Genomic DNA, 22612 nt, shown 5'->3' with positions numbered 1-22612 from the left:
CAAATTGAAAATATCTTTCTTATGCGTGGCAGAATGGAATGATAAACCTTATTCCTTGGGAAGTCTCAGAGTGCCATGCTCTCTGCATGTTAGTGAGAACCCTTGAAACAACTCTTTAAGGGGTCCATAGAAGACATTGATGCATTAGACTAAATTTCTTTCCGTTCATTTTTCTCTGGCAGTCCATAAATTCCCCTTCATACTTCCCAATTCCTGTTACATGATCTACCTATTGTATCATTAATTTGTTTTCTAGCCCTGAACTGATGATTGTCATACCCGTAGCCAGGGGGGTTCAGATGACCCCCCCCCTTGAAATCAAATAATCAAATAAGCACTGTTTAAGTCAACGTTTTGTTCAAATTGTGACTGTTAAAGTCGAGTTCATGAGTCCAACGAACCCCCTTTGGAAATTCCTGGCTACGGGCCTGATTGTGCATAAAGTTCTGGTAAAATTAGTTGGTTATCTTGATATTTTAAAGTTAGAAATTTAACTGTATGGTGTAGAACTATATTGTATCACACCCAATGCATTGGTACATTGTAATATTGATTCAGTTTATTAAAGAGGATGTCTGGTTCAACATGTTTTCTGTTCTTACTTATAACTGTTAATTGGTAATGACAAGGTGCTAAAATGTAAATTAAAGATAGTAATTTGTGGGTAGAACTTCAGCTTGTACATGTATGAAGCATGGTCAGTATAATACTTTTACCGTGTAAGCAACAAGGTTATATTATTTTATATTCCTTCGATCATGAATAAGGTAAGAGTCTTGTTATAGTACATTTGTATCAGTAGGTTTTTGGAGGAATAAGGTAAGTGTCTTGTTATAGTACATTTGTATCAGTAGGTTTTAGGAGGAAAAAGGTAAGTGTCTTGTTAAAGTACATTTGTATCAGTAGGTTTTATGAGGAATAAGGTAAGTGTCTTGTTATAGTACATTTGTATCAGTAGGTTTTAGGAGGAAAAAGGTAAGAGTCTTGTTATAGTACATTTGTATCAGTAGGTTTTAGGAGGAATAATGTAAGTGTCTTGTTATAAATAGTACCGGTACTGTGGATTCATTTATTTTTGTGGGTACTAATTTTCTTTGATTGAGCAAAATTTGCATGTTAGTTGATATTAGATTTTATGGTTTTGCTGACAACTACATAAAACTTTTAAAAGCCTAAGGAAAATTGATTATTCGTTGTACATTTGAATTCGTGGTTCACCTGTACCCACGATATCCACGGAAATTGGTATCCATTCCAATGCAACATATAATAATGAATCCAGGGGCGGATCCAGCTATTTTAAAAAGGGGGGTTCCCAACCCAGGACAAAAGGGGGGGTTCCAACTATATGTCCCCATTCAAATGCATTGATCGTCCAAAAAAAGGGGGGGTTCCAACCCCCGGACCCTCCCCCTGGATCTGCCACTGGAATCCACAGTACATTTATATAAGTATAGGTTTAAGGAGGAATAATTAGGTAAGTGTCTTGTTATAGTACATTTATATCAGTAGGTTTTAGGAGGAATAATTAGGTAAGTGTCTTGTTATAGTACATGTATATCAGTATGTAGGTTTTAGGAGGAATAAAACTATCTTAATCAGTCAGAGCTCAGACATAAGTCGATTTCTGTTTTTGACTTCAAGCAGTCAAAACATGTATTTATTATAAAAATGTGTTTTCAATTTTAGACTCATCTAAATCAGAAAATGACAGACTTGTTTAAGTCTATTTATGTTGATGATAAAACTTAATTTTACTTGGTGGCCAATGTACACCACCTATGACCATGATGACAGCAAAAACCTGTCGGATAGTTCACAAGGACTTGAGCTATCTATATTTAATTATCTAATTGAACACTCCTTACTAAACACAGGTGTTTTATCTCATTAAGTGTGGTTCCAGGTGGTTGCATTGTAAGGTAAATTAACTTTATCTCTGATTTTTTAGACTCTCATTCATATTTTTCTTTAGAAGATAAAGCAATGTTGTCATTATTTGATTTAGATGCATGACCTTTTTATAAATATGCTGGGTCTTGAAGTTAACCAATTTTGGTAACTTATCGCCGGACCTATTTATATATATAGGAGATATTTGCAACTTTTGATTCTGGTTGATTATTTCTTGCTAAACAATATTAGACTTAAAGTCGTATTTTGTCTTGCATTAAAGGGAGACAAATCCTAAAACTTATAAATTTAGACCTCTATGAGTCAAAAGCAGATTCAGACTTCTGAGCTCTGACTGTTAATTATACTATACTTCAAATTACAGAAAAGTCAGTCATCTTAGGCCAACCTTAAAAATATGTTTGTTTGCAGTTTTCCGACTGTACCTTCAGACTGAAGGGTCGGTAGGTAGGAAAAATATTTTATTTTATCAGCCAAAATACAGTTTAAACAAGCAGTTACACTAAACCAAGTTTCTTGTGAAGAAAAAAAAACATTTTAAAACAACAAACACTGGACATGCTGAAAACCAACATCAAATGAACAGGCATTTTCAGATAAAAAACTTTTTAATCAAAACTGAAACTTTAACATAGTGTCATTATCCAATTTATGACATAAAATATGGTATAATTATTAAATACTGGAACACTTATAAACGAGGAATGTCATTATGACTAGAACTGTTTTAAAGAAATATATTCAGACATGTATGCTTCTTGACTAGAATGTTTTCATGAGTAGAGTATTTTCATCAGAAAAATGTAGATATTAAAGATTTATAAGACAATGTATTAAAGAGTGTATTTTTAATAAATAAAAAAATAACCATTGAATCTTCCTCAATTGAAAAAAAAGTATTAAGACATTCGACTGTTTTCATATTTCTAACAATATTTAATTATATGTGATAAGGTTATATTTTTGACAGGCTTTATTGAAAACCAAAGAAATCTAAAGTTTGGGGTGAAATCCATAGCACCCCATTAAAAGTAAATGGTCTGTACTGAAATGTTTTTAATGCATAAAAAAAATTGGCAGCATAGCTCCTAAGGACATGTTTTAATTGAACACACAGGCCACACAGTTTGGGTATATTAAATATTGTAAGAAAGAGAATAATTGCAATGAGTGGGGCAGCCCCCCTTATCCTAAAGGAGCATACTCATTGCAATCGAAGATAGATTTAATATAGAGAGAGTTTATTTATTTTTCGAGTAACCATTCATTTTCTCTACATCTTTGTGTAGTTAGGGTTGCTTCTTATTGATTTGGCATGATCTATATTCATTAACATTTCAAATGAGCCCTTAATTCCTCCGTACAGGCGTGTTTACAGATATCCATGAAGATTTAAGTCACGGAGGAGTGGTTTCATCTTTGTCGTCTTCACAACGATTTGTAGAAAATATGCCATACTTCAAGCTGCTGTCGAATTATTTAACCACTGAAATTGGTTCCATAAAGTCAGGCTCCACAGATTCTGTACCCGATTTGTTTGAGACAGAATGGTTATCGTGTCAGTTATGAATATCCGCTGCATCATCGTCAATGATATCATCACACATAATGACACATCATTACATGTGCCTGAATCTGTATAAACAGTTTACTAATAAACTTTTTTGTTTGTTATTTGTCTTAAAATTGACACGAGACGACAGCGTAAAGTACTCCTCCGTGACTTCATGGATACCTGTAAACAATTTCCATGTGCTTTATCATTAAATGGTCACATGAACGTTGACGGGAAGCTAAGAAAAACCGAACTTGAAATGCGTAATTGACACAGACTTTAAATCATTTCTGGAAAGGACCCAAAGTTCCGGATCGCGTCAATAGAAGTATTAAAAAAAATTTCTTCAAATTTAAAGCAATAAAATTTTCACAGTCGGGAGGATTTTCAAGGGTCGGTCGGTAAACTGCAAACAAACAATATTTTAATTTAAGCCTTAATGCAAGGCTCTGTTCATGTGTCTTCTCGTGGAAGATATTAAAGAATGAACATTTTAAGCAAACATAAGAATATATATATTTATTGCATTGTACATTTGTATTATGGCATAAAATTGAGAATAGAAACAGGAAATGTATCAAAGAGACAACAACCTGACCAAAGTGCAGAAAACAGCCGAAGGCCACCAATGGGTCTTCAACACAGAGAGAAAATCCCACACTGGAAGGCTATTTTCAGCGGGCCGTAAAAAAAAATGTGTACTAGTTCAGTGATAATGGACGTCATACTAAACTCTGAAATATATATATTTAAACTGAAATTAAAAATCAAACAAAACAAACATGTATACATGCATCTAATATATAATAGTTTATTAAACTGGTTATACATTTTGTAGGACATGTTACTAAGGTTTGAATTTAGATCTACTTATAAACCAAAAAATAAGAATCAGTTCTAGAACGACCAAAGACATATATTATTCAAGTATATATGTCTTTGGAATGGCCTATTAAGGCTTATTAGTATCCTGATTCAGCTTACAATTGTTTAAGTAAGGTTTATAAACAAAAATGACAAAGAGTCATGCATATTTGAGACTTCTTTGAAAGACATGATAATTAAATTTAAGTAGTACATGTAGTTCATGTTTCATGATAGATAGTTTCACTTTAAGAGGTTATTAACCTTTATGTAATTTTAGAAATTAATAATAATGGTTGGACATGTCAGTTGCAGAATTTACCATAGATATATTTGTTTTATCCTATAGATCAAGCCTCTGGGTCATAAATGTTTACTTAGTTCTATATTGTAGTAGGAGTATAATATTTGTGCTTGAAACACCAAATCTAGAATTTTGGTTGGTTGAATTTTGAGTCTGTGTACGTACAAATTTAACTCTTTCAAATATTCAAATAAGTCCACAAGGCAGGGTACCCTTTATAGATATAGGAAGATGTGGTGTGAGTGCCAATGAGACAACTCTTCATCCAAAAAACAATTTAAAAAAAAGTAAACCATTATAGGTCAATGTACGGCCTTCAACACAGAGCCTTGGCTCACACTGAACAACAAGCTATAAAGGGCCCCAAAGTTATTAGTGTAGAACCATTCAAACGGGAGAAACACGTATAAAACTTTACCATGTTTACAGTATACTCACACAAATGGTTATAATTAAGGTCATGGATGATTGTGTACATCACAGTTTTTGGTGTCTTTGTGGTCTGAATACAATTAAACAATTTTGATTTATAGGAATAACCATGGCCACCAATAATAATTTACTCAGTAAAAAAAAAAGATAAACTATTTTGCATCTAGCTATTAAGTATTTTGAATTTGATGATAAAAGCAGCATTCATAAACATTTGTTGTTTTAAAATTGTTTAATACAAAATAGGAGAAAAGATCCTTCAAACTTTAAATTGGATAAAATTGAGAATGGAAATGGGGAATGTGCCAAAGAGACAACAACCCGACCATAGAAAAAAACAACAGCAGAAGGTCACCAACAGGTCTTCAATGTAGCGAGAAATTCCCGCACCCAGAGGCGTCCTTCAGCTGGCCCCTAAACAAATATATACTAGTTCAGTGATAATGAACACCATACTAATTTCCAAGCTTTTTGGAGCTTATTTTCTAGTGGCTCATATGTAGTTGAAAAGTAGGATAATAGTTTTAAATACCAGTATATTCCTTGTGTTTTCCTGTAGACAAGATTAAAATGGGAAGCAGCTAGTGAAGAAACCTCTTAAGAAATAATTGACTGATGGAAATTGAAATATTTACAGCAGATTTCATTGAGTGTGTAGCCAAAGGTAATATCTTTGGTTAGCTTGCTTGTTAGCTGAACCGTGAGGTCATTGTTAGGTCAGGTATACTACCCTCCTTTCAAAGTAGCATAGTCCAACAGACAGATAGATTGGTTTTCTGCAGGACTAGTCTATTTATAAAGTAGGGTAGTTTACCTAACCTAACAATGACTTCACGGTTCAGCAAACAAGCAAGCTAACCAAAGATATTACCTTTGGCTACACACTCAATGGAATCCGCTGTAATTATTGATAAATGTTAAGAAATAACAGGATACAATATATATGTTTTTGTTTATCTTGGCTTTACACATTTGGGATACTCTTTAAGGAGTGTAGTAATTTCATCTGATTGGACAGTCTTATTTAAAATTCTGTTTTTGTTTTTCCAAGAAAATTAATCATAGATATTGAATTTGTCTAGAAGAGTTTTTCATTATTTCATCATCATCAGTGCATTTAAGCAATAATTTGTATTACGTAATGTAGGTTTAACATTTTTAAGAGTGGAAGCAATTTTTCTGAAGACTATTAGTGGAAGTCTAATTGAATTTGTATTTCTGTAATACATACTGTGAATTCATTAATATTCGTTGGATACCAATTTTCGTGGATTTCGTGGGTACCGGAAAACCACGAATTTAAATATTCAACGAATTGCAGATTTTCTAAAGGAATATAGGCATACTTTGTCAAAACCACGAAATTAAACATCCACGAATATGCAACTTTTCCTCAAACCACGAACATTGGTACCCACGAAAATAAATGAATCCACAGTATTTCAAATTTGTTGTTGTTTTGAGTTAGACCTGTTAGAAGTAATATGTCTCGATGAATTGATTAACAAAACATTTTTTTCGCTTAGAATTAATATGAGATCATTGAGATGTATTGGTTATTGATCTAGAAGTTTGTGTACAAGAATGGAATAATTTTTATATAATTTGTGAAATAAATAACAGTTGATTATCAGAAAACTTCATCATGATAGCTATTTAAGTTATTATATAATATCTACTTTATTCTCTGTTTTTTACAGACCATTATGAAGTATGTCGTATTAAAAACACACCAGGGGAAGAGTTGTATATATGAAAAGGATTGTCAACACACAATGACACAGAACTACTTAAAGTCCTGATCGTGTAGAAGATTGGAGGACGTAATGGCGGCGCGACCAGACTTAAAGGAGTTGGAAAATTTATCGATACATATCATTAGTGAGAATGTTGAGACCCCTGGTGGAATCAGTGTGGGTCAGCAATCTTCAGTCAGCGATTTTTCCGTCGGAAGCCAAAGTCAGTTTTTGAAAGGCAAAACTGAAAAAGACGAATATGTCAAATCGCGACTTCAAGTTGATATTGAGGTTGTTGATGAAATAGAAGAAGATAAGCCTTGTGGGATAGGAAAATGTCGACCAAATGGACTTCAGACCTGCGCCAATATAAAAACGTTTGTTACTTGTATGTGTCTTCTGATGGTGACAACGGGGACGATGTCAACTGGTTACTTCAACAGTGTGATAACTACGATAGAAAAGCGCTTTGAAATCGGCAGTTCCATATCTGGCTTAATTGTAGCATCTTACGAATTTGGTTCTCTAGTAACCGTTATTTTTATTAGTTATTTAGGTGGAAGACGTCACATTCCAAAATGGATCAGCTACGGAATTTTCCTAATGTCACTTGGGGCATTCCTTTTTGCATTACCACATATCATTGCTAAAAAATATACAGTCCATCGTGGAATTTCACACAATGAAACGGAAGAAAATATTTGTAAAGTGGTTGATGACTTAAGTGGACAATATAAGGAGAAATGTATTGGCGAGACCTCAGGGAACTGGGTTTATGTGTTGATACTTATATCGGCTCAGATTTTGATTGGTACCGGAGGAACACCTGTGTTGACACTTGGAACAACTTATGTTGACAATCATGTTCCTAAGGATAAGGCACCAGCATATCTAGGTAAGACCGGGAACCAGCATATTAACTCACATGCTTATAGAAATAACTTTTCTCCTCTTAGGGCTAATCTGTTGTTTTTTTTTAAAACTTATTTGGAAAGATGTTTATTTGAATACAATCATTGTTGAGAGGGAGGTATAAGAAAAATATGTAGGTAAGGGGTAATCAAATGGAAGTGTTGACCATTTGCAGTTTGTCTGTATAGGCACACTTGTTTCCCCATAATGCATCTGCATGTTAATGCAACTTTACATGCTATAAGAGCAAAAAATAGTTTATGAGGTCCATATGTAAATGTCATTCATATATATCTCATAATAAAATTTATGCAGTAAGTAGATCAACCTTCATTATAGTATTTATGTGAAAGAAGCTCATTTGCAACTAGTTATTACTAAAGCAATATATATTCCCCTATAATATTGTCACGATTGTACTGCTTAAATACAATACGTGAATTTGGTATATATATACTTGAGTCATTAGCAGATATGCTTTAGATCATATATTGTCATCATTGTCATGATTGTCAAACTTAACTATGATGTAAAACATATTTGCTAATGTTATTCATGTTATCCTTTTAAAAGACAAAAACAGAAAAAAATAAAACCACTTCTGCCAAATCTAGGAAGTAGTCACTATACATGTATATATATACATGATATCTATAATACTAAAATTACGAGGTCCAATTTGTCAGCCGTCATCACGTAAAAACGACGAATCAAAGAATTCAACTTTATATATAACTATAATAGTACAAAGGTGTAGATTAAAAATTACACCACTCCAGGCCCTTTTGTTTTCCACGTAATTAATATTGCCAATAATTAAGAAGTTCCGGGTCGAGTCCGCTACCGATACCAATAGTATATTCACCTGTTACCTATTACCTTATTTGTACGTTCCGCATCTGACAGGCGCACCACCAAACGTTGTATTCAGGATTAATATGCTATATACACGGGTCATAACCACAGGGTTGACACTACTAAATTGTCAAATTGTTACCTATTGTAGTATTTTAATCAGTAAGACTTTCTATGATAACAATACGAATACTAAAAATCTGGACTAAAAATAAGGCGTATAGGTACAGTTTTCAATTTGTTAGTGGGCATGACGTAAAACAGCGAAGCAAAGAATTCAACTTTATTTATAACTTATATAGGACAATGCTGTTGATTAAAAAATACTCCATTCCAGGACCTTTTGTTTTCCAAATAATTAATATTATTGTTTCAGTTCGACGGGTTCAAACAGAAAGACTTGAAAGCAGAGAAAAACTGTGTATCTTATAATCGGCGTGACTTTATCAGATGACAATACTAATACTAAAATAAGGCTTGCGCATAGTTATATACTTTATTTCAGTCACGGACCCGTGATATCACGGGTGTGTTCTAGTATATATATATATGTCCTCCAAAAAAAACATGAGCACCTAGATTAGGCCATGCTTATGTACTACCGGTAATTTATTTGTTGTGTTTTTCAGCTTTTATTTATGCATCTGGAGTATTAGGTCCTGTGTTAGGCTATGCTTTAGGAGCACTTTTACTACAGTACTATGTTGACGTGTTCAGCTATATCGTCAACATTCGTCCGTCAGATCCACAGTGGATTGGTGCTTGGTGGGGTGGATTTATTATCTGTGGAATTCTGCTTTTCCTTCTTGCCTTTCCTTTTCTGTCATTTCCTCGAATTTTGGTGGAGGAGAAAAGAAAAATCTTGGAAGTGAAGACTAAAGAAGAATTGTTGAATCAGGATGATAGGACTTCTAAACATGGGGAGGAGTACGGTAAAACTATCACAGGTAGGTTTACCGTTAGAATGGTTGAATTAAGTGAATTACTTCCCCTTAATTAAGACAGCAGGACTGAGCTAGAACATTGAAAGTTTAATATCAAAATAAGTGACAATAGAAAAAAAAGGATATGTGGTATGATTGGCAATGAAACAACTATCTTGCAAAGTGTATAACATGTCGACTAAAAAAGTCTGTATGCTTACTTGCAGTCTCTTGATATGAGGAGGGGTGTGGATTAAAAGATGAATTGATTGCTGTTTAATGTGCAGTGGCAAAAACATACATATATATATATATATAAATATTCATGACAAAAATCGTTTAAGATAACACACAGTTTACCATGTTTACATGGTTTACTAGCTTTTCTAAGGTGTGATATACATATATGTGTCATTATGAAATAAATGTGGCATTTGGCGTACTAAAGTGTTGGCTATTAGGAATCTTCTAGAGGTTAGCTATAGGCATTTTAGGCCTGTACTTTGTTCCCATATACATCCCCATTAATGTCATTCTTGTGAATTTGTAAGTGTTGAAAATGGGTATGCCAAAAAAAAAGTAAATATGTACATGAAGATATACATGTACCTTATGTACATGTATGTAAACATCGCAGATGCTACTTGATTTATAACAATCAGAATGATTTCCTATTTCTGAAGATTTTCCCAATAAATTCTGAGTTTACTGAACCTACATGTATATGTTATTATCATTGTACTTATAAATACCCTGGTAATTAAAACTTACATATTGTTATTGTATTGATTCTGTAATCATCTAAATAGAAAATTTTCATGAGAAACCTGGGGCCCCGCCAGAATTATATCTATAGGACTATTGCAGAAGCTCATGTTTATTCAACATATAGTTTTGTTCATTCTTTTTGTATACATGTATGTAAAATGTAACGTTGCTACAGTACTTGTTCCAGCAAATTAATAACATTTTGTACTCTCTGATTTAAATTATTTTTTAATCTACATCACACATTGATTTTTTATCTTGTCTAGAAATGAGACATATGGATTGCTTTTCTGGTAATGGCAGCAGCTTCAGCAATAGTTATAGTTCTTTATTGAGTTTGATAGGAACTACTTGTGATAGATCAATAATATTAGATTTAAAACTGCATAAAGTTCTATCTTTAGGGACGGCATCAAAAGTTCAATGAAGGATAAAAAACTTAATTCATACAGTTTTTTCACTGACCCCCCTACCCCCTTCTTAACTTAATTTGGGAAAAATTTATTGACCAATAAGGATATATGTAAAATTGATGTCAATTTATACAAAACTTGCAGCAATTTTCGATGTCATGTTTAATGTCTTAAGTGAGTTTGATAGGGACTAAGTACTACTACATGTTGTTAGTACTACTGATATTAAATTTAAAAATGCATAATAGTTTCACAATTATTCTGAGGCCATGTGCCCTACTGAAGATCATGATCCAGCAACTATGAACCTAATTAGCAATGTTTCAAATGTTCTTATTATAATCATGATAATGTTGCTAAAAATATTGGTTTGATCAGCTGAAGGGATGCACAATCATATACAAAGTACGTAATCAAGTTCATTGTTAATTTATTGTTTTTTGTTCAGTTTAATCTTGGCTGTGATGTAAGTCACAGAGAGGGAGACCTAGGGATTGCTTTTTTGTCAGCAGTGACAGTAAAGAAGTTGTCAACAATTGTTACGTTTTCTGAAGATGAGTTTGATAAGGTGTTTAATATTAAGTTGCATTACTATCAGTACATATCAGATTGACAACTATTTTGAGCCCCTGCTTCCTAGATTGTGATTAAGCAGCTATTTTCAATGTTAGTTTTTGGCTCGCCTTGACAGAGTCAAAAAGCGAGACATAAGTATGCTGTTTCCGGCGTAGGCGACAGCGTCAACAATGTATTAGTTTGTGATTAGGTCTAGTTTATGGGGAACCACAAGTGGTAGGTCAATGATATTTGGTATGCAGTTGTATAGGCATTGTATATCCCATTTCCATGGAGATAATTTGGCTCTGCCCCTAAGTCATGGTCTATTGACTTTGAAATTTTTTCTAAGTTATCATGTATTAGTTTGTGATTAGGTCAGTTCAAGGGGAACCATTAGTGGTAGGCCAATGTTAATTGATATTCATTGTATAAGCATTGGCACATCTCATTTCCATGGAGAATATATGGCATTGCCCCTCAGTCACAGTCTAATGACTTTGAAACTTATCTTAGTTTACATGTATTAGTTTGTGATGAGATCAGTTTTAGATGAACTGCTTATGTTTAGTCAATGATATTTGGTATGCAAATTTATTGGCATTTGCAAGTATTGTTTCCTTCGAGATTATATAGCCACACCCCCTCTTCATGGTTCATTGACTTTAAAACTTTTACATAGTTTACAAGTTAATGTTTGTATTTTGGGTTTGGGAACGACTTATAATAAGTCAATGGTATTTGGTATGCAGTTGTATTAGCATTGGCACATCTCATTTACATGGAGATTGTTTAGCCATGTAATTTAGTCATGGTTCATTGACTTTGAATATTTGCATAACTTGCGTAAGATGTTAAAGTATTGCTATTTTGATTTCAACATTTGCATAATCAAAATTACAAAAAAAAGGTGAGACATATCTCTGTGATAACAGTTTATATAAAAACTTCAACAAATTGTGATGGAAGTATATATTTGGTATAAAATTTCTTTACAATCAGTACATTTCAGTTTGACAATTATTTTTGAGTACCTGCCTTTAGGACAATGCTCAATGACTTTAAAATGTTAAGTTTTCTGCTTTAGTTGTAAGATTGATATGAATTGATCCAACATCTATACTGTCTGTCATTCTCACTAGATCATGGTCCAGTGACTTTAAATTAATAAACGACATTGCTTTCCATCAGACATACATGTTGTACATCAGATTGTCTTTTACTGAATTTTATGCCAACAGGTGTGACATATCTCTGTGTCAACATTTTATTATTTCTTTTTATTCTTGCTTCTCTTTTAAGAAGTTGCCTTTGGAAGATAACATTTCAATACTTTTAGAAAGTACCAATTACTATTAACATGATAAATCTCCAGTATCATTTTTATGCCCCACCTACGATAGTACATGTAGTAGAGGGGCATTATGTTTTCTGGTCTGTGGCTCCTTTCGTCCGTCCGTCCGTCCGTCTGTGGTTCCGTTCTTCTGTCCAGGTTAAAGTTTTTGGTCAAGATAGTTTTTGATGAAGCTGAAGTCCAATCAACTTGAAACTTAGTACACTTGTTGCTTATGAGATGATCTTTCTAATTTATAAGCCAAATTAGACTTTGACCCCAATTTCACGGTCCACTGAACAATAGAAAATGAAAGTGGGAGTTTCAGGTTAAAGTTTTTGGTCAAGGTAGTTTTTGATGTTTATAAGCTGAAGTCCAATCAACTTGAAACTTAGTACACTTGTTGCTTATGATATGATCTTTCTAATTTTAATGCCAAATTAGATAATTACCCGATTTCACGGTCCATGGAACATGGAAAAGGATAGTGCGAGTGGGGCATCGGTGTACTTTGGACACATTCTTGTTTAATCAGATTTCCAACATAAGTACTATATTGAGGAAATTAAATCATGGCTGGTTACAGATGGTTACGGATATATGTCTGGTTTATTTAGAATAAAATATCATGAAGAATAATAGATCTTCAAAAGTTTCTATATTTGTCGATACTTTTGTAACAAAATTTCTGAGCATTATATCCAACATAACCAAACAAATTAAACATTAATTTTGTTTCAATAATTTCTGGTTAAAAATGTTGTGTTATGTTTTTTAGCCCAGATGGACAGTGGTTACTATATATATCGTTGCTTGGCTTCTAAAATGTCGTATATGCCTTTTTAGCTCACCTGGCCCGAAGGGCCAAGTGAGCTTTTCTCATCACTTGGCGTCCGGCGTCCGGCGTCCGTCGTCCATCGTCGTCGTCGTCCGTCGTTAACTTTTACAAAAATCTTCTCCTCTGAAACTACTGGACCAAATTAAACCAAACTTGGCCACAATCATCATTGGGGTATCTAGTTTAAAAATTGTGTCCGGTGACCCGCCCAACCAACCAAGATGGCCGCCATGGCTAAAAATAGAACATAGGGGTAAAATGCAGTTTTTGGCTTATAACTCAAAAACCAAAGCATTTAGAGCAAATCTGACATGGGGTAAAATTGTTTATCAGGTTAAGATGTATTTGCCCTGAAATTTTCAGATGAATCAGACAACCCGTTGATAGGTTGCTGCCCCTGAATTGGTAATTTTGAGAAAATTTTGCTGTTTTTGGTTATTATCCTGAATATTATTATAGATAGAGATAAACTGTGAACAGCAAAAATGTTCAACAAAGTAAGATCTACAAATAAGTCAACATGACCAAAATGGTCTGTTGACCCCTTTAGAAGTTATTGCCCTTTATAGTCAATTTTTAACCATTTTTCGTAAATCTTAATTATCTTTTACAAAAATCTTCTCCTCTGAAACTACTGGACCAAATTAAACCAAACTAGGCCACAATCATCATTGGGGTATCTAGTTTAAAAAATGTATCCGGTGACCCGCCCGCCCAACCAAGATGGCCGCCATGGCTAAAAATAGAACATAGGGGTAAAATGCAGTTTTTGGCTTATCACTCAAAAACGGAAGCATTTAGAGCAAATCTGACATGTAGTAAAATTGTTTATCAGGTCAAGATCTATCTGCCCTGAAATTTTGAGATGAATCGGACAATTCGTTGATAGGTTGCTGCCCCTGAATTGGTAATTTTAAGGAAATTTTGCTGTTTTTGGTTATTATCTTGAATATTATTATAGATAGAGATAAACTGTAAACAGCAAAAATGTTCAGCTAAATAAGATCTACAAATAAGTCAACATGACCAAAATGGTCTGTTGACCCCTTTAGGAGTTATTGCCCTTTATAGTCAATTTTTAACCATTTTTCGTAAATCTTAGTTATCTTTTACAAAAATCTTCTCCTCTGAAACTACTGGACCAAATTAAACCAAACTTGGCCACAATCATCATTGGGGTATCTACTTTAAAAATTGTGTACGGTGACCCGGCCAACCAATCAAGATGGCCACCATGGCTAAAAATAGAACATAGGGGTAAAATGCAGTTTTTGGCTTATCACTCAAAAACCAAAGCATTTAGAGCAAATCTGACATGTGGTAAAATTGCTTATCAGGTCAAGATCTATCTGCAACAACAAAAGAAAGAGAGTTTTCAGCTGGCTATACAACCCTTGCACAATCAACTGAATTTTGCAGAAATCATGAATAGGATAGATTGCCCTTATATGATAATTTTTTATTACCTTTTTGCTTTTTTTGGCAAAGTGGGGGGGGGGGGGGGGGGGGGGTTGCGCAACAACAAAACTACTTCACACCTTTCTCATTACTTTGCATTTCTTGTTAGATAAATTTTACAAAAATTCTCCCCTGAAACAACTGTTGAATTTAAACAAACTTGGTTTAAATCACCACTAGGATATCCAGGGACCACTGTGTATGATGACCCTGCCTGCCCACATGGCTGAAATAAAACATAGGTTTCAAATGCACTTTTTAGTATTATATCTCTGAAACTAAATGACAGTACAACAGTTGCATTTATCATGCAACAATTGTAAATAAAAATATCAGGTGAGCGACACAGGGTCCTTGGACCCTCTAGTTTTCAAAAAATACTATATATAATATATCATGACTATACAGCAAGCACATTGTTAAACTACTCCTTCATTTATATTTGCTTGCTCTGAACTTTCTGAAGTCTGTGAAGAGTGTGTACTTTTGAATTTATAGACATTTTTCTTCATTGCCTGACAGACAGTATAGCCAATTAAAAACTTTTAGTTTTTAGGCATTTTCTATTCATTAATTGATAAAAATAAACTGTTAACACATAGGATTGTCTAACCTTTGTTACCTAATTAAAAGCGTTTAACAAAGCGCATAAGTGTTGTGACTGTTGTCAGTTCAGCGACTATCATTGCAGGACTGAGGAGATCAACATCTCTAATTATTTCAGACTTTCCTTGTTCGGTGCTGAGCCTGCAGAAAAATCCTTTTGATATTTTTACTTCCTTGTTGATCAAAGAATCTACTGAATTATTACTTTTATTTTATGACAAGTGAATTCTACAAAACTGCAAATTCAGATGTTTTGTTTTGGGCCAAATAAAAATATATGTGTGGTTCCAGAAACCCGACCGACCCTAGAACTTTTTTTTCATTTCTGAAAAATAAATTTCAAAAGATCTGATTTTGAGGATTGTGAATTAAAATAATATAAAATTCGTAGATTTCTGTCATTTGAATCTCCATAAGAAGTATCTGTTATTGGTAAAATGCAAGAATTCATAACAATTTGTTGTCAAAATGCAACAAAATTAATGAAAAACGTAAATGACTGTCTTTATTTTGCAACCAAACACTTTTAAACTGGCTGACTTCTGGTATTGATATGTGTAATACTGGAAACAATTTCGGTAAACACACGATTTTTTTCCGGATTTTGACAATCCTAAATAAAATTTAGAAAAAAATAAATAAAATTTGCCGACCTACCGACCCTATTTTTCAAAAGTATGTAACTGGAACCACACATATATTTTTATTTGGCCTTGTTTTCCTATTAAAGTTGATTAAGATGAGATAGGTTTCACAAAAATAAAAACACTTATTTGAAATTAGATAGCTTCATTTGTATGCATTTATCATTTGTCTATACATATATAATTGATTAAATGTCATATTTTGTCCGTTTTTCAAATATTACAAAAATAAATGCACACTCGAATTTGAATTTATAGCAGTTCAAAACAAATTCTACAAAAAATTTTCTAATATTTTTTACATGTTTATTTCATGTATTTACGGCTGAACTTTTACAATTTTTTTTTTTTTCAGACATTCCTCGTTCGATGTTGAACTTATTAAAGAATAAGATTTACGTGTTGACCAGTCTTGGTATTTGTTGTGAGATTGCTATTGTTAGTGGATTTGTCGTCTTCCTTCCAAAATATTTAGAGACACAGTTTGGTACATCTAAGTCAATGGCCAATCTTTTCACAGGTAAGTCAAAGGTCAACTTAAAATATTATTTCCTAGTTGTTAAGTGGGGAATAGAATTATTTAAAATGTTGCATCTTTTGAAATCTAGGAAAAAGACATATATGTTAGCTTAATTTTCCAAAAGGGTCAAAGGAAGCGGTACAGCTGTCGGAAACACCAGTTTATAAGCACAGTTATAGAATGTGGAAGAATTATACTCTTCTTCTTTTTCACCATGGCTGATTTAATTCTGAACAGAGCTGAAATGGGCCGATACTGTACTTGTAGATATAGGAAGATGTGGTATGAATCATATAATGAGTGCCAATGAGACAACTCTCCATCCAAATAACAATTTATAAAAGTAAACCATTATCATGATTATAGGTCAATGTACGGCCTTCAGCATGGAGCCTTGGCTCACACTGAACAACAAGCTATAAAAAAGGGTCCCAAAATTACTAGTGTTAAACCATTCTAACGGTAAACCAACGGTCTATTTTAAAAATTTATATAAAATAACGAGAAACATGTATAAATTACATAAACAAATGACAACAATCCTGACATATTTATCAGCATTCAAACCTTTGTATTGTTTTGCAAACCAAAACACCTGTTAAATCCTACATAATCCTCAACTAGGTTTGGGTGCAGTGCAAATTGTATTTTTGACAAAGTCAGTTAATTTCTTGTTGAAAAGCAATAAAACATATATTTATTTTGTTTAAATAACCTAAGATCTGGAATAATGATCAGAATTCAAGATATTACACCTTTTTAATCAGTTTGGATATATTTGTTTTCATATAGGAATAATTTAATTTTGGATGTAACACGTCTTCTGATTGGCTGACGTTATTTTGTTATGAGCCCATAGACATAATTTAGTCATTTGACCGCAACGTCATCAACGTTTTTTCATGGTTTTCTACGGTTTAAAATGGAATTTAGAATTAAATTATAAGAAATGACGTAATATTTTTTCTGTCTATTCAAAATAACTTAAAAAATGTGGTGCACACTGTTAAATAACCCGCTACGCGCGTTATTCAGTTTGCACCAAATTTTTTATGTTATTTCTTCATAGACAGAAAAAATATTACAGTCATTCCTTAAAAGTTTGATTTTATTTTCAACCAAAACAATTTACTTTATAAAATATTGATGAATTGAAAATACCGTTTAGTGAATTTTATATTTAAATCGGCCCGAAAGCAAAGTTAGATATATGTACAGTGAAACCTGGCTAAACCAAATCTGGCATAAACCGAAGACCTGTATTAACCAAACATGTGCTTAATCACCATCATATCAAATTGTATTCCTGTGAACCTGATAAAACCAAACATTGACCAAAACCGAAACACAATCTTAAGTCCTGAAGTGGTTCGGTTTAAAACAGGTTTCACTGTACATTTAATTTTGTCTCCTATCTTTATGTACACTGGAGTGGTTTACTCTCCTGGTTATCATGGTTATTGTCACATTTTGTAAACATCATCAGGAAATTTCTCTTCCATCATATAAGAGGGTTTGGATGGAATTCCATATTTCTATTCTTTCTATTTGTCATTTTAGTCTATACTTAGTAATTTTGCCCAAATTTATTCTCTATTCTTTTGTATTGTAGCAGGAAGCACCCCAATAATCTCTTTTTTTACTTGTGTTGCTTATTTTTTTCTGTATTCTTTATTTTTTGGACCCTTTATTCTTCACTTTTACTCATTCTCTTCGCTCTAAAAGAGGGGTGAAAGAAACCAGAGCATGAGAGGGACTTTGTAACCAAGAGATTGAAATAAACTGACAACACAATGGCTAAAAATGAAAAAGACAAACAGACAAACAATAGCACACAAGACACAACATAGACAACTAAAGACTAAGCAACATCTAAACCTCATCCACACCCTCATATATTAAGTTTCCATACAATTTAATTATAATCCCTTGCCTGCATATATTGATGGAATTTTGTGTAATATAGACCCTTTGAGAGATGAGTATTATATTTGTCAATACGACAATAGATGATTATGTTTACTCTGAAGGGGAATCGTCATTGAATTATATATATTGTTTTTATATGTGGTGAAATGGAAATTTGAAATCGTGTCCACAGAACTTGTAGATTAGAAGTCCATCATTAGTATGTTAATAACGTAGAACCCCTTCTAGGAAAATGCCGATTGGATTAATTATGAAATAATGATTATACACCATGTACACATGATAATATATTATTCTAGAAAATCACTGATCCCATTCATTAAAATATGATAAAACTCTCTTCAAAGTATGGTTTGCTCTGAAGGGAAAATGTCATTGAATTAAATATATATTGTCTTTACAAGTAGCGAAAAATTGGAATTTGAAATCGTGTCCGCGGGACATGTAGATTTATAGAAGTCCATCAATAGTATGTAACAATATTCTTTAATAATGTAGAACACCCTCCTGGAAAATGCTGTTGAGTTTCATTTATATTATAATGATTATATTTATCATGTTTATTGGATAATTAATATAAGTGCTAGAAAATTGCTATCCCTTCATTAAAATGTTTCAGTGATAAAACTCTCTTGAAAGTGTTAAAATGAAAATAATTTGGAAGAATAACAGAATAACTATGAATTCAGTATTGTCTTGTGGAACTTGTCCTGCATCATCTTAATGTTTCACGTACTTAATTGGACAAGTTTCTTTTGTTTAATCTTAAATGTCTACTCAGTCTACATTCTGAAATTTTCATAAGAGGGGGAGGGGGGGGGGAGGGGCACTGACTGCTTTCAGGCTGCTTCAGTGCATGTGATTCCTTATATAATCAACCAATATTTTTTGCCTTTTTTCTATTCAGTAAACTCTTTCCAGACCCTGATAAATGCATGCACAAATTTCTGAATTTACAATATCATGTATGGGTTTGAAAAATTTTCATTCGCTGTACATAGTAAATACATTAAACAAAGAGAAACATCAGCCGATTCATCCCGTTTACCATAATTTGTCACCGATATATTGAGTAACAGTTTATAATGACCTTAGACGACGAGGTAATTCAATTTCCGTTCCTTAAGTAAACGTATGGAATCAAACATCTTACAGACTATATTATATTGTCATGTGAATTATACGGAAAACATTTCCATTACGGCTCCACATTATTGACTTTTTTCCCAATACTTTGACATTCTTAATACTTGGTTTTATGACTATGAGTGTTTTACTATATATTTTCATGGTTGTTTATTACCTTTAGCTCTTAGGAATTACATTGGATCCTTATTCAAGTTATTGTACACTTTGGAATTTTGTTCAATACTTGAAATAACGTTAGTTATATTCCAGGGGCTAATTAAGAACTTTCTTTAAGAAAAGACCTAGTACATTTTTTATTTACATCTGACCAAATTTGAAAGTTTTGCTGATTTGATCTTACTACTTTGTATAAGCTACTTATTTCATCTGATAATTAAACTAAATGAGAGATAAGGATGTTTTATAAAGTTCACCTACTATCAGTAATTTTGTTATTTGACATGTTTAATTTATTAATTTTTTGCTTTTTTTGCTTTTGTGGAATAAAAAGATAAATTTATGTCCTTTCTTTATCAATTTGAACCAATATTATATTCAAACTTAAAAAAATAGACAGTTATGAAGAATTTTCCATTTTGTTAGAATGCAGTTTGCTTGCCATATTATGAAAAGATCGGCCATCAGATCTATAGGGTTATTCAGTTTGCTTGCAATATTGATAGAAGCTTGCATATTATCAAATAATTTAATTTTGGATGTAACACGTCTTCTGACTGGTTTACGTTATTTTGTTATGAGCCCATAGACATAATTTAGTCATGTGACCGTGACATCATCAACGTTTTTTTATGGTTTTGTACGGTTTAAAATGGAATTTAGAATTAAATTATAAGAAATTACTGTAATATTTTTTCTGTCTATTGGAAATATCATAAAAAATGTAGTGCACACTGTTAAATAACCCGCTAAGCGCGTTATTCAGTGTGCACCAAATTTTTTATGTTATTTGTTCATAGACAGAAAAAATATTACAGTCATTCCTTAAATGTTCTTATTGTGACCTTTGTAGTTTATGAATTTTTTTTTTTTTGGCAAACTGTTTGACTTACTGTCTCATTCTTGTTCACAGTTTTATTTATTTCCTATTTTTTCAATTAGTTTTATGTACACATTATTGATTATTGCCAAGTAAAAGAGCACATATTTTCACAGCCCAAAAACTGCTAGTGTAAGGAGACATTTTAATCATGTTAATTGATGATAACTTAGAAAGTTTCTTTGCTATATCTTTTATGGCTTACAAATATATGTTTTACTTGATAATAATTGGAGTTAGTTCTTTTATGGAACCATTTCTTTAAAAATGTTGTTGAATTTTTTTTTCTGCCAATTTTGAGTTGAATTTGATATTTTATTTATGTTGATAAAAAAAAAGTTAAGGATGGAAAAATTAAAAGAAAAAATTGTCCAATTAAGGATATGATGCTACTTTAACTTTAAAGGATTCGGGTTCAATGATTTATGTAAAAACTTTGTAAATGAAGAAATTTCAAGCACAGTGCTTTAAATGTCCGAAGTACATAAAGTACAGTTGACTTTCCTGATAGAACAAATGACAGAAAGCTTTGATTTGGTGAGTCAGGTACTTTTATAGGTTGCATTTCCGTAAATATTGACAATGCAATTTCCCATAGGAATTCCTTTTACGGCTAAAACTGTACCACTTTTACTCTGAAGTTTTGAAAAAAATCTTATCCTAGAATTGAAAGTTCATACGCACTACAATTTTTTTCAAAGGTCAAAATATAGGGCTGTGCGGCATATTTTCAACGTTTATATGCCCTGAACTTCTCAGAGTTTAAACTAACAGTAATTTTCTTAGCTACCCCTACCTCAAATGAAAGGTTATCACAGATTTCAATGTAAACAATATGCACATGTTTATTTACTGGTAACATTCCCAAGTTATGTCTCTGTGAGATGGAACACAGAGAGCATAACTGGGAACCAGTATGTAAACAAAATTAATTTTCTATGAATATTCAAGATCTCGCCAAAAGATGCATGTTTTGAGAAGCAGATGTATTTACAAAGTGCAACCTTTAACTTAATTAACTAGGATTGCCAGTTTTCCTTGCCAAGGATTATTGGGCAACACTTTAAAATATTTTGGTTTGCCCAAACCCTACCAAACATTCTAATGCAACAACGTTTGTAACGTTCATTTTGATTGGATAACGTCACTTTCTTACATGGCATCAATTGACCATTGATGCTATGGGACGTACGCGCAAGCGCAGACGGCATATGACAGATTTTAAATACATGTTTTAACGTTGTTTTCTGTCAGTTTCATTAGAATGGAGATAACAATATTGTATTTTAAGCTCCGACGGCATCAATTTGGGATTAGATGGTCGCAAATACCCGTTTACTGTCTCCGCTAACGCGTCGCCAGTAAACTTAATTTGCGACCATCAAATCCCCAATTGATGCCGTCGGAGCTTAAAATACAATACAGTTATCTCCTAATTGACAGTGGATAGGTAGGTAAGCATTTTCTTTCTTTTTTTTTGGTAAAGAGAAATTTAAGTATCAACTGTCTATTGGAATTTGATGAATTTTTGTCTGACAGACATTCATCTTGTTGTAACATGTGTAAGGTCGAAAGTCTCTTTATTTATTGTTGAAGACCTCTCACCACAGTATGCCAAGTTGAAGAAGAACTTAAAAATAACAAATGGCATTTAAGACAAATGTAAGATAAGCTAATAAAATGAAAAGGTATAATAACTGGACAAGAGAAGGATGAGCTCATTGAGCTGACCACAAATGTTTTCACTAAATAAATTTGACCTTTAAAGCAAGTGTTTCTGTATATATAATATATATAATTCTCTACTATAATACAATACTTTTAGTATTTACGAACTGACCAAGACACTCTGACACCATTTAGCAATG

At 32.7% G+C, this 22612-nt stretch overlaps 1 protein-coding gene across 2 annotated transcripts in view; it reads left to right on the top strand.

The window, feature by feature from the left end:
* LOC139498255 (solute carrier organic anion transporter family member 5A1-like) overlaps positions 1–22612 on the top strand; it is an 85387-nt gene that overhangs the window by 46015 nt on the left and 16760 nt on the right. For both annotated transcript variants that reach the window (XM_071286626.1, XM_071286625.1), the window contains exons 2-4: positions 6770–7700; positions 9202–9519; positions 16466–16630. In XM_071286626.1, the coding sequence (XP_071142727.1) occupies positions 6896–7700; positions 9202–9519; positions 16466–16630 (1288 nt within the window). In that variant the 5' untranslated portion in view covers positions 6770–6895. The remainder of the gene's footprint in view (positions 1–6769; positions 7701–9201; positions 9520–16465; positions 16631–22612) is intronic.

The sequence above is a fragment of the Mytilus edulis genome, chromosome 12, assembly GCF_963676685.1.
Source record: "Mytilus edulis chromosome 12, xbMytEdul2.2, whole genome shotgun sequence".
Lineage (NCBI taxonomy): Eukaryota > Metazoa > Mollusca > Bivalvia > Mytilida > Mytilidae > Mytilus > Mytilus edulis.
This window is presented reverse-complemented; position numbering and strand designations above follow the sequence as displayed.